Source organism: Staurois parvus, unplaced genomic scaffold (assembly GCF_062004578.1).
Source record: "Staurois parvus isolate SC_StPar_1 unplaced genomic scaffold, SC_StPar_1.0 ptg000668l, whole genome shotgun sequence".
Taxonomy (NCBI): Eukaryota; Metazoa; Chordata; class Amphibia; order Anura; family Ranidae; genus Staurois; species Staurois parvus.
Window position 1 is genome coordinate 4,852,874 of NW_028318464.1, and position 13,380 is coordinate 4,866,253.

The 13,380-nt window shown below is 45.8% G+C and overlaps 1 protein-coding gene across 1 annotated transcript in view; it reads right to left on the minus strand.

Moving 5' to 3' along the window:
* RELB (RELB proto-oncogene, NF-kB subunit) overlaps window positions 1-4,573 on the minus strand; it is a 56,704-nt gene extending 52,131 nt beyond the window's left edge. Inside the window, exon 1 of the mRNA XM_089651988.1 lies at window positions 4,382-4,573. Coding sequence (XP_089508114.1) covers window positions 4,382-4,403 — 22 coding nt within the window. The 5' untranslated portion in view covers window positions 4,404-4,573. The remainder of the gene's footprint in view (window positions 1-4,381) is intronic.
* Between the last annotated feature and the right edge of the window lie 8,807 nt (window positions 4,574-13,380).

Genomic DNA, 13,380 nt, shown 5'->3' on the forward strand with positions numbered 1-13,380 from the left:
ACCAGCTTCCCTGTCCCTGCTGAACAAAAGCATCCCCACAACATGATGCTGCTACCACCATGTTTCACGGTGGGGATGGTGTGTGCAGGGTGATGTGCAGTGATAGTTTTCCAACAAACATACTATTTTTTTTGCATTTTAGGCCAAAAAGTTAAATTTTGGTCTCATCAGACAGGAGCACCTTCTTTGCTGTGTCCCCCACATGGCTTCCCCAAAACTGCAAACGGGACTTCTTATGGCTTTCTTTCAACAACGACTTTCTTCTTGCCACTCTTCCATAAAGGCCAGATTTGTGGAGTGCACGACTAATAGTTGTCCTGTGGACAGATTCTCCCACCAGAGCTGTAGATCTCTGCAGCTCCTCCAGACTTACCATGGGCTTCTTAGCTGCTTCTCTGATTAATGCTCTCCTTGCCCGGCCTGTCAGTTTAGGTGGACAACCATGTCTTGGTAGGTTTGCAGTTGTGTCAAACTCTTTCCATTTTCGGATAATGGATTGAACAGTGCTCTGTGAGATGTTCAAAGCTTGGGATATTATTTTTATAACTTAAAGTGTTACTAAACCCACAACAGTAAAATCAGTCTGTATATGCAGGAAAGCATGCTTGTTATACTCACTGTGGAACCTAAGGGGTAATCCTCTTCATTGTGTAAAAAGGCTGTTTGATCCTTTCTTCTCTGTTCCTCCCCTTTTTCAAGTGACCACCTATTATCTCCAGACTGAACTGTAGGCATGCACATGCTCAGCTTGGTGTGTATTGCTAGAGAGGTATTTTTTTCTTGGGAGAGTGCATGTGATCAGCACAGGGCAAATCAGCACTGTGCAGACAGAGGTCAGGGGATTTGTATCAACCTGGGGCAGAAAGAAAACTCCTCCTACAAGCTTTAGCTAGTGCTGAGCCCTGACCTGTCTGGTGTGTTATTTGGCCTTCATGATGCTGTTTGTTCACTAATGTTCTCTAACAAACCTCTGAGGGCTTCACAGAACATCTGTATTTATATTGAGAATAAATTACACACAGGTGTATTTACTAATTAGGTGACTTTTGAAGGCAATTGGTTGCACTAGATTTTAGTTAGGGGTATCAGAATAAAGGGAGCTGAATACAAATGCACACCACACTTTTCAGATATTTATTTGTAAATAAATTGTAAAAAACATTTATCATTTTCCTTCCACTTCACAATTATGTGCCACTTTGTGCTGGTCTATCACATAAAATCCCAAAAAAGTACATTGATGTTTTTGGTTATAACATGACAAAATGTGGAAAATGTCAAGGAGTTTGAATACTTTTTCCAGGCACTGTATGTGTATATGCATTTATGAGAGTAAAATCTGCAGATATGTATAGCCGCGAACACAGCTGTGTCCTACTTTTTTTTTTGTACACTGCTAAATGCAGCACACATTTTCCTTTGTGGATGCAATTGTGTGTATGGCTCCCCGGATTCCTATAGTGCTGTGTTTAGATATGTACACAACTATTCATCGATCAGCCATAACATTATGATCACCCATCTAATATTGAGTAGGTACCACTTTCACCACCAAAACAGTCCTGACCCGTCACATCATAGATGCCACTAGACCTCTGAAGGTATGCTGTGGTATTGGGCACCAAACCGTCAGTAGCAGATCCCGTAGGGTTAGTTCACACTAGATGCAGTTTATTGCATGTTATTTCTGCATCAAAAATGCATCCACAATGCTTTACATGTATTCCAATGGCCCTAGTTTACACCAGTGCAGTCAGTTCCAGGTGAAGAAAAAAAAAAGTAGAACATGCTGCATTTTTTCTGCACAGAACCATACTGGAACATAGCAAACTGCATCAAAACTGCAACGAAACTGAGTGTGGTGTGAACTGTAGGCAAAAACGTATCCAGACTGCACTTTTGTAGACCCTTAGGGCCAGTTCACACTATAGAAACGCAGTCCAGATGCGTTCTGGATAAGTTTTTGCATGCACATTTTTTATGTGTTTTTGGCGCGTTTCAGTGCGTTTTTGATGCATTCCAGTTCATTTTTCCCCCTCTCTTTTTCTTCAATTTAAATAGGGACATGTGCCTTTTTGGTGTGATTTGGTGCATTCCAGTGTGTTCTTTATGCGTTTTACCGTGTTCTAGTGCAGAAAAATGCAGAATGTTCAACTTTTTTTTTCCGCAACTGGAACGCACTGGACCTGCAAGCACTGATGTGAACTATGACAACCATATAACCTACTTTTTGTGTGTTTTGGATGAAGAAAAAAAGTAACTGAAACGCATGTAGTGTGAAAACTGGCCCTTAAGGTGGAGCTCCAACCAAAAGCTGTCACAGCTGGGTGCCCACACTGAAGATACCAGTGCCGGGGACACAGGATGGTTGGTGAAATGGGCTGCGGTGAGAACACAGTGGGAGCGAGGGACAGGCGAGTGGCTGTTTTTTGAAGTTGGCATCTACAGTTTTTGTAGCTGCTGACTTTTATTTATTTATTTTTTTTTAATTTTGACTGGAGCTCCGCTTTAAGTCCTGTAAATTGTGAGGTAGGGCCTCCATGGATCAGATTTGTTTTTCCAGCACATCCCACAGATGCTCAATGGTTTGAGATTTCCAGAATTTGGAGGTCAAGTCAACACCTCATAATGGTTGTTGTGTTCCTCAAACATTTTTGCAAGTTGGCAGGGTGCATTATCCTGCTGAAGCAGCCACTGTGATCAGGGAATACTGTTTCCATGAAGGAGTGTACTTGGCCAGTAACATTGGGGGAGATTTACTAAAACTGGTGCACTCAGAATCTAGTGCAGCTGGGCATGGTAACCAATCAGCTTCTACCTTTAGCTTGTTCGATTAGGCTTTGACAATAAGCCCTGGCTCACATTTATGCGGCCGTGTTGGCCGAGTTTTGCACAGGCATGAGAGCCCATTCATTTGAATAGACTCCCGTGCCACGCAGTGAAGAAGTCCGTGAACTTCTTTGGAAATGGCAGCCCACATGGGAACCTCGGTTCCCAGTGCGGTTGCGATTTCCAGTGCGGGTGGCGTGCCATTAGAATTAATTCTTCTGTGCGGGTGGTGCGGCTGCTCGGATTTTTGTGCAGATCCGCAGTGGCAACACCTGCACCTAGCCTTAAACCTGGAATTGGATTGGTTTCTATGCAGTGCAGATTTTGCACTCTCCAGTTTTAGTAAATCAAGCCCAATGTTTAGATAGGTGGTACATGTCAAGTAACATCCACATGAATGGCAGGACCCAAGCTTTCCCAGCAGAACATTTCTCAAATCATCACACTGCCTCTGCCGCTTTGCCTTCTTCCCATACTTCCTCCTGGTGCCATCTCCTCCCCAGGTAAGCAATGCTCATTTACCCCACCATCCACCTGAAGTTAAAGAAAATGTGATTCTACAGACCAGACCACCTTCTGCCATAGCCCCGTGGTCCAGTTCTGATGCTCACATGCCCATTGTAGGTTCTATTGGCTGTGCACACGGGTTAACATGGGCACCATGACTGGTCTGGGACTATGCACCGCCTTATACAACAAGCTGTGATGCCCATTTTTTCTGCTCTCAACACATCAACTTCAGGGACATGTTTACTTGCTGCCTAATACACCCCCCCCCCCCCCCATGACTTTCAGGTGCCACTGCAATGACATATTGTTATCATGTAATCCACTTAACCTGTCAGTGGTCATAATGTTATGGCTGATCGGAGTATGCATGTTTTAGATGCCCATGTGAATGAGCCCTTAAATGGTGGCTGCATGGACCTTCTGCCACTGTCCTGCACTGTGCAGGATTCTGCGCCTCCAAACAAACAACTAGAAGCGGAAGAAAGCTTTTTTTACAATATTTTTAGGCAGGCTGTGTGAATAGGAACACATAGCAAACATATACGTTTGACCGTGAAAGTGGACATACACTTTAAGTCACATGACCCAAAAGAGGCAGGACTCGGTTACTAAACACTGTGGGCATGCTGATCACTGACAGGAGAGGGGTATCGGCCATGTCTTTATGTCCTACACCCCAATGACACAATGGGGGACATTTAATACAACTGGAGCCAACAGAACCTGCTGTAGCTCTGCATAGTAACCAATCAGCTTCCAGGTTTTATTGCCAAAGCTTAACTGATCAAGTTGAAGCTAGAAGCTGATTGGCTGCCCCAGTTTTAGTAAATCTCCCGCAATGCTGATGACACTGGAAGGTTGTTGTTACTTTCAGATACAAAATAGAATACAGACATCATCATGTGGAGCCTGGAATCAGAAGTATGATGAGCAGGGACACCTACCAACCCCCTCCCCCAATACCCTCCTATAGTCTTCTACCATGCAGCCCCAGGCTTGGCTTAGACTTGTAGTTCCACAACCCCGGGGCTGTCACACCTACCTGCCCTGCCCGGCTCCCTCATGCTGGCTGTACGCAGGAACACCAAGGAGAATGGAGCCTAGTGGGCGGTGTGGCCCCTCTATGGGTAGATGACAACTCTGAGGATAAAGTTACTGGGCGCTTCCTCCCTCAGAGCTGGAATTCCCCGGCTCCGGGAGGCCGTCCCCGATTGGCTGCAGGGGGGCATGACGTCATGACAGTAAGAGCAGGGGGATGGACTAAGGAAATCCCCCTCCAAGTGCTGGAGAACACGTGACTTCCCCTTTCCTTACACCACGTGGGTCACAGGGGAAGAGAAACACATAGAAAGTGTACCGTCATGTAAACACAGCCACGTGACCGCTAGGGAGGAGGGGGTAGGGGGCGAGCTATGGCCCGAGCAAGCGATGTGATCGCTCAATGAATGGAGGCAGGTACATGTCACCCCTCCATACCGAGCAGCATGACTACGTAGCATAGGAAATTTTCCATAGAGAGATGAATATACACAGTAACCCTCCGTACAGGCGATCGTATACAGTAACCCTCCGTACAGGCGATCGTACACAATGCACCTCCATACAGGGGACCGTACACAATGCACCTCCATACAGGGGATCGTACACAATGTACCTCCATACAGGGATCGTACACAATGCACCTCCATACAGGGGACGGTACACACTATTCCTCCATACAGGGGACCGTACACAATGTACCTCCATACAGGTGATCGGACACAATGTTCCTCCATACAGGGGACCGTACACAATGTACCTCCATACAGGGGACCGTACACAATGTACCTCCATACAGGGGACCGTACACAATGTACCTCCATACAGGTGATCGGACACAATGTTCCTCCATACAGGGGACCGCACACAATGTACCTCCATACAGGGGGTCGTACACAATGTACCTCCATACAGGGGACCGTACACAATGTACCTCCATACAGGTGATCGGACACAATGTTCCTCCATACAGGGGACCGCACACAATGTACCTCCATACAGGGGGTCGTACACAATGTACCTCCATACAGGGGACCGTACACAATGTACCTCCATACAGGGGGTCGTACACAATGTACCTCCATACAGGGGACCGTACACAATGTACCTCCATACAGGTGATCAGACACAATGTTCCTCCATACAGGGGATCGTACACAATGTACCTCCATACAGGGATTGTACACAATGTACTTACATACAGGGGATCGTACACAATGTACCTCCATACAGGTGATCAGACACAATGTTCCTCCATACAGGGGATCGTACACAATGTACCTCCATACAGGGATTGTACACAATGTACTTACATACAGGGGATTGTACACAATGTACCTCCATACAGGGGACCGTACACAATATTCCTCCATACAGGGGACCGTACACAATATTCCTCCATACAGGGGACCGTACACAATATTCCTCCATACAGGGGACCGTACACAATATTCCTCCATACAGGGGATCGTACACAATATTCCTCCATACAGGGTGTTGTATAACCACTTGAGCTCCTGAAGGTTTTACCCCCTTCTTCACAGGTCCTTTTTGTTTCTATTCAGTTCTACTTTAACTTAATTACTTGGTCATGCAATATTTGATCACCACTGGGTTTTTATTATATAAAGAAACCAAAAACAAAACTGAAAAATTGGAAAAAAAAATAGCTTAACTTTCAGCTCAAAAAAAAGTCATACAATAAAAAAAACTAATATATTCATAAATTTAAGGCAAAATGTATTCTGCTACATTACTTTGGTAAAATGAATAAATAACAACATTTAATAAGTGTATATTGATTGGTTTGCGTGAAAGTTATAGCGTCTACAAACTATGGCGTATATACAGTGGGACAAAAAAGTATTTAGTCAGCCACCAATTGTGCAAGTTCTCCCACTTAAAAAGATGAGAGAGGCCTGTAATTGGCATCATAGGTAGACCTCAACTATGAGAGACAAAATGAGAAAAACAAATCCAGACAATCACATTGGCTGATTTGGAAATAAGTTATTTGCAAATTATGGTGGAAAATAAGTATTTGGTCACCTACAAACAAGCAAGATTTCTGGCTCTCACAGACCTGTACCTTCTTCTTTAAGAGGCTCCTCTGTCCTGCACTCATTACCTGTATCAATCGCACCTGTTTGAACTTGTTATCAGTATAAAAGACACCTGTCCACAACCTCAAACAGTCACACTCCAAACTCCACTATGGTGAAGACCAAAGAGCTGTCGAAGGACACTAGAAACAAAATTGTAGACCTGCACCAGGCTGGGAAGACTGAATCTGCAATAGGCAAGCAGCTTGGTGTGAACAAATCAACTGTGGGATGCAATAATTAGAAAATGGAAGACATACAAGACCACTGATAATCTCCATCGATCTGGGACTCCACGCAAGATCTCACCCTGTGGGGTCAAAATGATCACAAGAACGGTGAGCAAAAATCCCAGGACCACACGGGGGGGACCTAGTGAATGACCTGCAGAGAGCTGGGACCAACGTAACAAAGGCTACCATCAGTAACACACTACGCTGCCAGGGACTGAGATCCTGCAGTGCCAGACGTGTCCCCCTGCTTAAGCCAGTACGTCTGGGCCCGTCTGAAGTTTGCTAGAGAGCATTTGGATGATCCAGAAGAGGATTGGGAGAATGTCATAAGGTCAGATGAAACCAAAATAGAACTGTTTGGTAGAAACACAACTCGTCATGTTTAGAGGAGAGAGAATGCTGAGTTGCATCTAAAGAACACCATACCTACTGTGAAGCATGGGGGTGGTAACATCATGCTTTGGGGCTGTTTCTCCGCAAAGGGACCAGGATGACTGATCCATGTACAGGACAGAATGAATGGGGCCATGTATCGAGAGATTTTGAGTGCAAACCTCCTTCCATCAGCAAGGGCATTGAGGATGAATCGTGGCTGAGTCTTCCAACATGACAATGATTCCAAACATACCACCCGGGCAATGAAGGAGTGGCTTCGTAGGAAGCATTTCAAGGTCCTGGAGTGGCCTAGCCAGTCTCCAGATCTCAACCCCATAGAAAACCTTTAGAGGGAGTTGAAAGTCCGTGTTGCCCAGCGACAGCCCCAAAACATCACTGCTCTAGAGGAGATCTGCATGGAGGAATGGGCCAACATACCAGCAACAGTGTGTGCCAACCTTGTGAAGACTTACAGGAAACGTTTGACCTCTGTCATTGCCAACAAAGGATATATAACAAAGTATTGAGATGAACTTTTGATATTGACCAAATACTTATTTTCCACCATAATTGCAAATACATTCTTTCCAAATCAGCCAATGTGATTGTCTGGATTTTTTTTCTCATTTTGTCTCTCATAGTTGAGGTCTACCTATGATGCCGATTACAGGCCTCTCTCATCTTTTTAAGTGGGAGAACTTGCACAATTGGTGGCTGACTAAATACTTTTTTGCCCCATTGTATACTGAAATTTGTATTTATTTATTTTTATACTGGTAATGGCAGCAATCAGCAACTTACAGTGGGACTGTGATCATGCTACGAGCAAACAAATGCTGGGTGGAAACTGACTGAGATCGTCAGTGACACTAATACAGTGATCAGCGATCATTTTGTAAACCGCTGCGCAAACTGTTGGCGCTAAATTCTGTATTATAATAATATACACGGTCACTGTACTAATGACACTGGCTGGAAAGGGATTAACATCTCAGGGTAATCAAGGGGTAAATGTGTGCCTAACAAGTGTGATGTGTGTATTATATGCTGCTCTTTACTAAATATCTCATAGCTCCTTCATCCTGCAAAGCAGGAAGAAGAAACAGAGAAATTGCTCCCCTTGTACAGAGCCCTGTGTTGATTGTAAGCACAGGGCTCGAAGCTGTGATTGGACACAGGAGATCAGCAGGTCCCAGCCATGAATTATTGGCCAGGACCTGCTGACAAACTCCTGCTGTGTACAATCACAGCAGGAGTTGGAGGGTAGGGGCACACACCTTGTACCCAGAGGAAGTGGAATATGGACCGCCCATCTGCAGTACACTGTGGGCAAGCTGTTCACAAGTGGATACAATAATCCTCCATACAGGGGATTGTATACAGAAATCCTGCATACACAGGGTTATATACAATAATCCTTTTTACTAAAGGCAAAACCTATTTTTGGATTGAGTGGAGAGGGATTTCAACACCTGTCAAGTTCAATTACTCTCTGCGTCCTCAATAAGGAGATTCACCTTCTCAATGTTTTCTGGTGACCACCATCAATAAGAGTGAAAAATAAAAGAAAATCCCAAATTTTTAGCAGTCACCACAACAGGAATAGGGACACTATTCCTAGAATCTCTGCAATTGGGCACATATGACAAAAAAAAACAAAACAAACATTGATAGGGGTTATATACACTATATTGCCAAAAGTATTGGGCCAGCCCTCCGAATCACTGGATTCAGGCATTCCAATCACCTCCATGGCCACAGGTGTATAACATCAAGCACCCAGGCATGCAGACTACTTCTACAAACATTTGTGAAAGAATGGGTCGCTCTCAGGAGCTCAGTGAATTCAAGTGTGGTATCGTAATAGGTTGCCACCTGTGCAATAAGTACATCCGTGGAATTTCTTTGCTACTAAATATTCCACGGTCATCTGTTAGTGGTATTATAACAAAGTGGAATCAACTGTAAAACAACAGCAACTCAGACACAAAGTGGTAGGCCACATAAAATTACAGAGCGGGGTCAGCACATGCTGAAGAACACCGTGCACAGAAGTCGCCAACTGTCTGCAGAGTCAATAGCTAAAGACCTCCAAACTTTGAGTGGCGTTCAGATTAGCACAACAATAATATGTAGAAAGCTTCATGCAATGGGTTTCCATGGCCAAGCAGCTGCATCCAAGCCTTACAGCAAGTGCAATGCAAAGCGTTGGATGCAGAGGTGAAAAGCATGCCACCATTGGACGTGTTCAGACGTGTTCTCTGGCGTGACGAATCACGCTTCTCTGGCAATCTGGTGGACATGTCTGGGTTTGGCGGTTGCTAGAATGATACTTGCCTGACTGCATTGAGCCAAGTATAAAGTTTGGTGGAGGGGGGATTATGGTATGGGCTTAAGGCATCAGCATACCAAGACATTTTTAGCAATTTCATGCTCTCAACTTTGTGGGAACAGTTTGGGGCTGGCCCCCTCCAAAGCAAGGTCCATAAAGACATGGATGAGCAAGTTTGGGGTGGAGGAACGTGACTGTCCTAGCCTCAGCCTGACAGAACACATTTGTGGAGTATTAAAACGGAGATTACGAGCCAGACTTTCTTGTCTGACATAGGTGCCTGACCTCACAAATATGCTTCTGGAAGAATGGTCAAACATTCTCATAGACACTCTCCTAAACCACGTGGACAGCCTTACCAGAAGAGTCAAAGCCGTTATAGCTGCAAAGAGTGGGCCAACTCAATATTGAACCCTACGGACTAAGACTGTGATGCCAATAATTTATATTTATGTATGTACAGTTGTGTTCAAAATAATAGCAGTGTGTTGAAAAAAGTGAATAAAGCTCAAAATCCTTCTAATAGCTTTTATCTCCATACACACAAATGCATTGGGAACACTACACATTCTATTCCAAATCAAAACATGAAGAAAAATATATCAAAATTTGTGTTGTTCCTCTAAAAAAAATTGAAGAAAAGTGAATATTAGACTTCAAAAAAATAGCAGTGTTTGTATTCTTCTTTACAAACTCAAACATTCACTATATAAACTGAAAAATGTTTGAAGATTTTGCTTTCCTTTGAATCACTTAATTAATATTTAGTTGTATAAGCACTGTTTCTGAGAACTGCTGTACATCTGTGTTGCATGGAGTCAACCAACTTCTGGCACCTGTGAACAGGTATTCCAGCCCAGGATGATTGGACTACATTCCACAGTTCTTCTCTATTTCTTGGTTTTGCCTCAGAAACTGCATTTTTGATGTCACCCCACAAGTTTTCTATTGGATTAAGATCCAGGGATTGGGCTGGCCACTCCATAACGTCAATCTTGTTGGTCTGGAACCAAGATGTTGCAAGTTTACTGGTGTGTTTGGGGTCGTTGTCTTGTTGGAACACCCATTTCAAGGGCATTTCCTCTTCAGAATAAGGCAGCATGACCTCTTCAAGTATTCTGATGTATTCAAACTGATCCATGATCCCTGGTATGCGATAAATAGGCCCAACACCGTAGTATGAGAAACATCCCCATAACATGATGCTTGTGCAACCATGCTTCACTGTTTTCACCGTGTACTGTGGCTTGAATTCAGAATCAGCAGCATGCATGTCATGACTGTTGGATTTCTATTACTCTACTACACCTGCTAGTAAATTATTTGCCATGTAGAAATATCATTTCTACCAAAAACAGTGATTGATCAGGTTAGTGATGTCTGACTGCTAATATTTTGAACACAACTGTATGTATATACAGCCATGGAAATTTCCACTCGCACGCTCGCATTGGGCAAGTGGAAATAAGGTGGGGGCGAGCAGCAGTGGGACTAGGGGAGTATGGGAGGGGTGGCGGTGGGGGCGGTGACAAGCAGCGATCTCCTGGATGGCTTTCAATGAAGCAGCTGAAAGCCGCAGGAGGGAGAGGAGAGGCGGCTGTCAGCTTGTAGTTCTCAATGAGCCACCACTGTGCTGTTCATTGTGTCTTCCTGTCAGAGTGGATAGGCTTGCTCATATGGGAAGTATAGACAAGCAGATATTCTTATTATTATACAGTATTTGTATAGCGCCAGAAGATTTGCTCAGCGCTGTACATTATAGTGGAGGACAGAACATGAGACAACACAGTAACAAAACACTACACGAGGGGTTCGAGGGCCCTGCTCTTTCGAGCTTACAATCTAGGAGGGAGGGGATAGTGGTACAGGAGGAAGCGGCTGTGGGGGATGGAGTGGTAGGAGGAGTGGAGGAGATCGGCTGTTAAGTGAGGGTGGGGTAGGCTTCCCTGAAGAGATGGGTTTTCAGGGTGCGCCTAAAGGTGAGGAGGGTAGGTGACAGTCTGATGGATTGGGGTAGTGAGTTCCAGAGGATAGGGGAAGTCCTGGAGAAGTCCTGCAGTCGGGCGTGGGAGGAGGAGACCAGGGAGTTAGAAAGTAGGAGGTCTTGTGAGGAGCGAAGAGTACGGGTTGGGTGGTATTTGGGTATCAGGTTGGTGAGGTAGTTTGGGGCAGCGTTATGAATGGCTTTGTATGTCTTGTTAGTAGTTTGAATTTAATGCGTTGGGCAATCAGAAGCCGGTGGAGGGAATGACAGAGGGGGGTGGCAGAAGCGGAGCGGTTGGTAAGGTAGATGAGTCTGGCCACTTAGTTCAGGATAGACTGAAGCGGGCATAGCCAGTGTTGGGGTAGGCCGATGAGAAGGGAGTTGCAGTAGTCCAGACGTGAGATAATGAGGGAGTGAACGAGTTGTTTAGTAGTGTCTGGGGTTAGGAACGTACGTATTTTGGAGATGTTACAGAAGTGGAGCCTGCATGAGTTTGCCAGCGATTGGACATGGGGTCGGAAGGACAGGTGTGAGTCTAGGGTGACACCTAGGACTTTGGCTTGCGGGGCGGGACTGATTGTGGCGTTGTTGGTCGTGATGGAGAGGATGGGGGGGGGGGCGCGGGCTGGGGGGAAAATTAGGAGCTCGGTTTTGGAAAAGTTCAATTTGAGGAAATGGAGCGACATCCAGTCTGATATGTTGTTCAGTAGGTGGGCGATATAGGCGGAGACTGAAGGGGTGAGGTGAGGGGTGGAGAGGTAAATTTGCGTATCATCGGCGTAGAGGTGATAGTTGAAGCCATGGGAATGCATCAGTTTGCAGAGGGAGGAGGTGTAGACGAAGAAGGGGCCCGAGCCTTGGGGGACCCCAACAGAGAGGGGGAGGTGGCAGCGTTATAGGTAACGCTGAAGGAGCGTTGGGATAGATAGGAGGAGAGCCAGGAGAGAGCGGAGTCTCTGATGTCAAGGGAGTGTAGTTTATTAAGGAGGAGGGGGTGGTCAACTGTGTCGAAGGCCCCGGAAAGGTCGAGGAGTAGGAGGACTGAGTAGTGGCCATTAGCTTTGGCGGTTAGCAGGTCATTAGTGATTTTATGTAGGGCAGATTCGGTGGAGTGTTGGGGACGGAAGCCAGACTGAAGTGGATCGAGCAGGTTGTCAGTGAGGTGGGAGCTTAGGCGATTGTAGACTAAGCGCTCAAGGAGCTTGGATGTAAATGGCAGCAGGGAGATGGGTCTAAGGTTGTTCAGGTCAGTGGGGTCCAGGGAGGGTTTTTTGAGTATGGGGGTGATGTGCACGTGCTTTAGGGGGGAGGGGAATGCACCAGTAGAAAGGGAGAGATTGAAGATGTGGGTGAGGGAGCGTAGGATGGAGGAGGAGGGTGACCGGAGGAGTTGTGTGGGGACAGGGTCAAGGGGGCAAGTGGTGAGATGGGCTTCTGAGAAGACCTTGGTGACCTCCTTAGTGGTAGCAAGGCTGAAGGAGCGGAGTGTTGGGGAGGTTATAGTGTGCGGGGTGTTAGGTGTGGTGGGGGGCAGGGCAGTTGCAAGGTCAGGGGAGGGGAGAGTTGATGAGGTTATAGTGGGAGAAAGGCTAGGTGGCGAGGTAGATTGAGCATTGGTGATGTCCTTACGGATTGCGTCAATCTTATTTTGTAAGTGATTGGCAATCTCGTGGGCGGTGAGTGAGGTACTGGGTGGAGGTGGGGGGGAGAGAGTAGGGAGTTGAAAGTGGAGAAGAGCCGGCGAGGACAGTTGGAGAGGGTGTTGATGAGGGTTAGGAAGTAGGCTTGTTTGGCGGCGTGGAGGGAGGAGGTGTAGGTGAGGAAGGCGGATTTGTAGAGGGAGAACGCTCGAGGGGATCTGGTTTTGCGCCATAATCGCTCCAGCGCGTGACTGCATCGTTTAAGATTTTTAGTGTGGTCATTCTTCCAGGGTTGAAGCGGTCGGGGTCTAATGCTACATGTGGTTAGGGGTGCTAA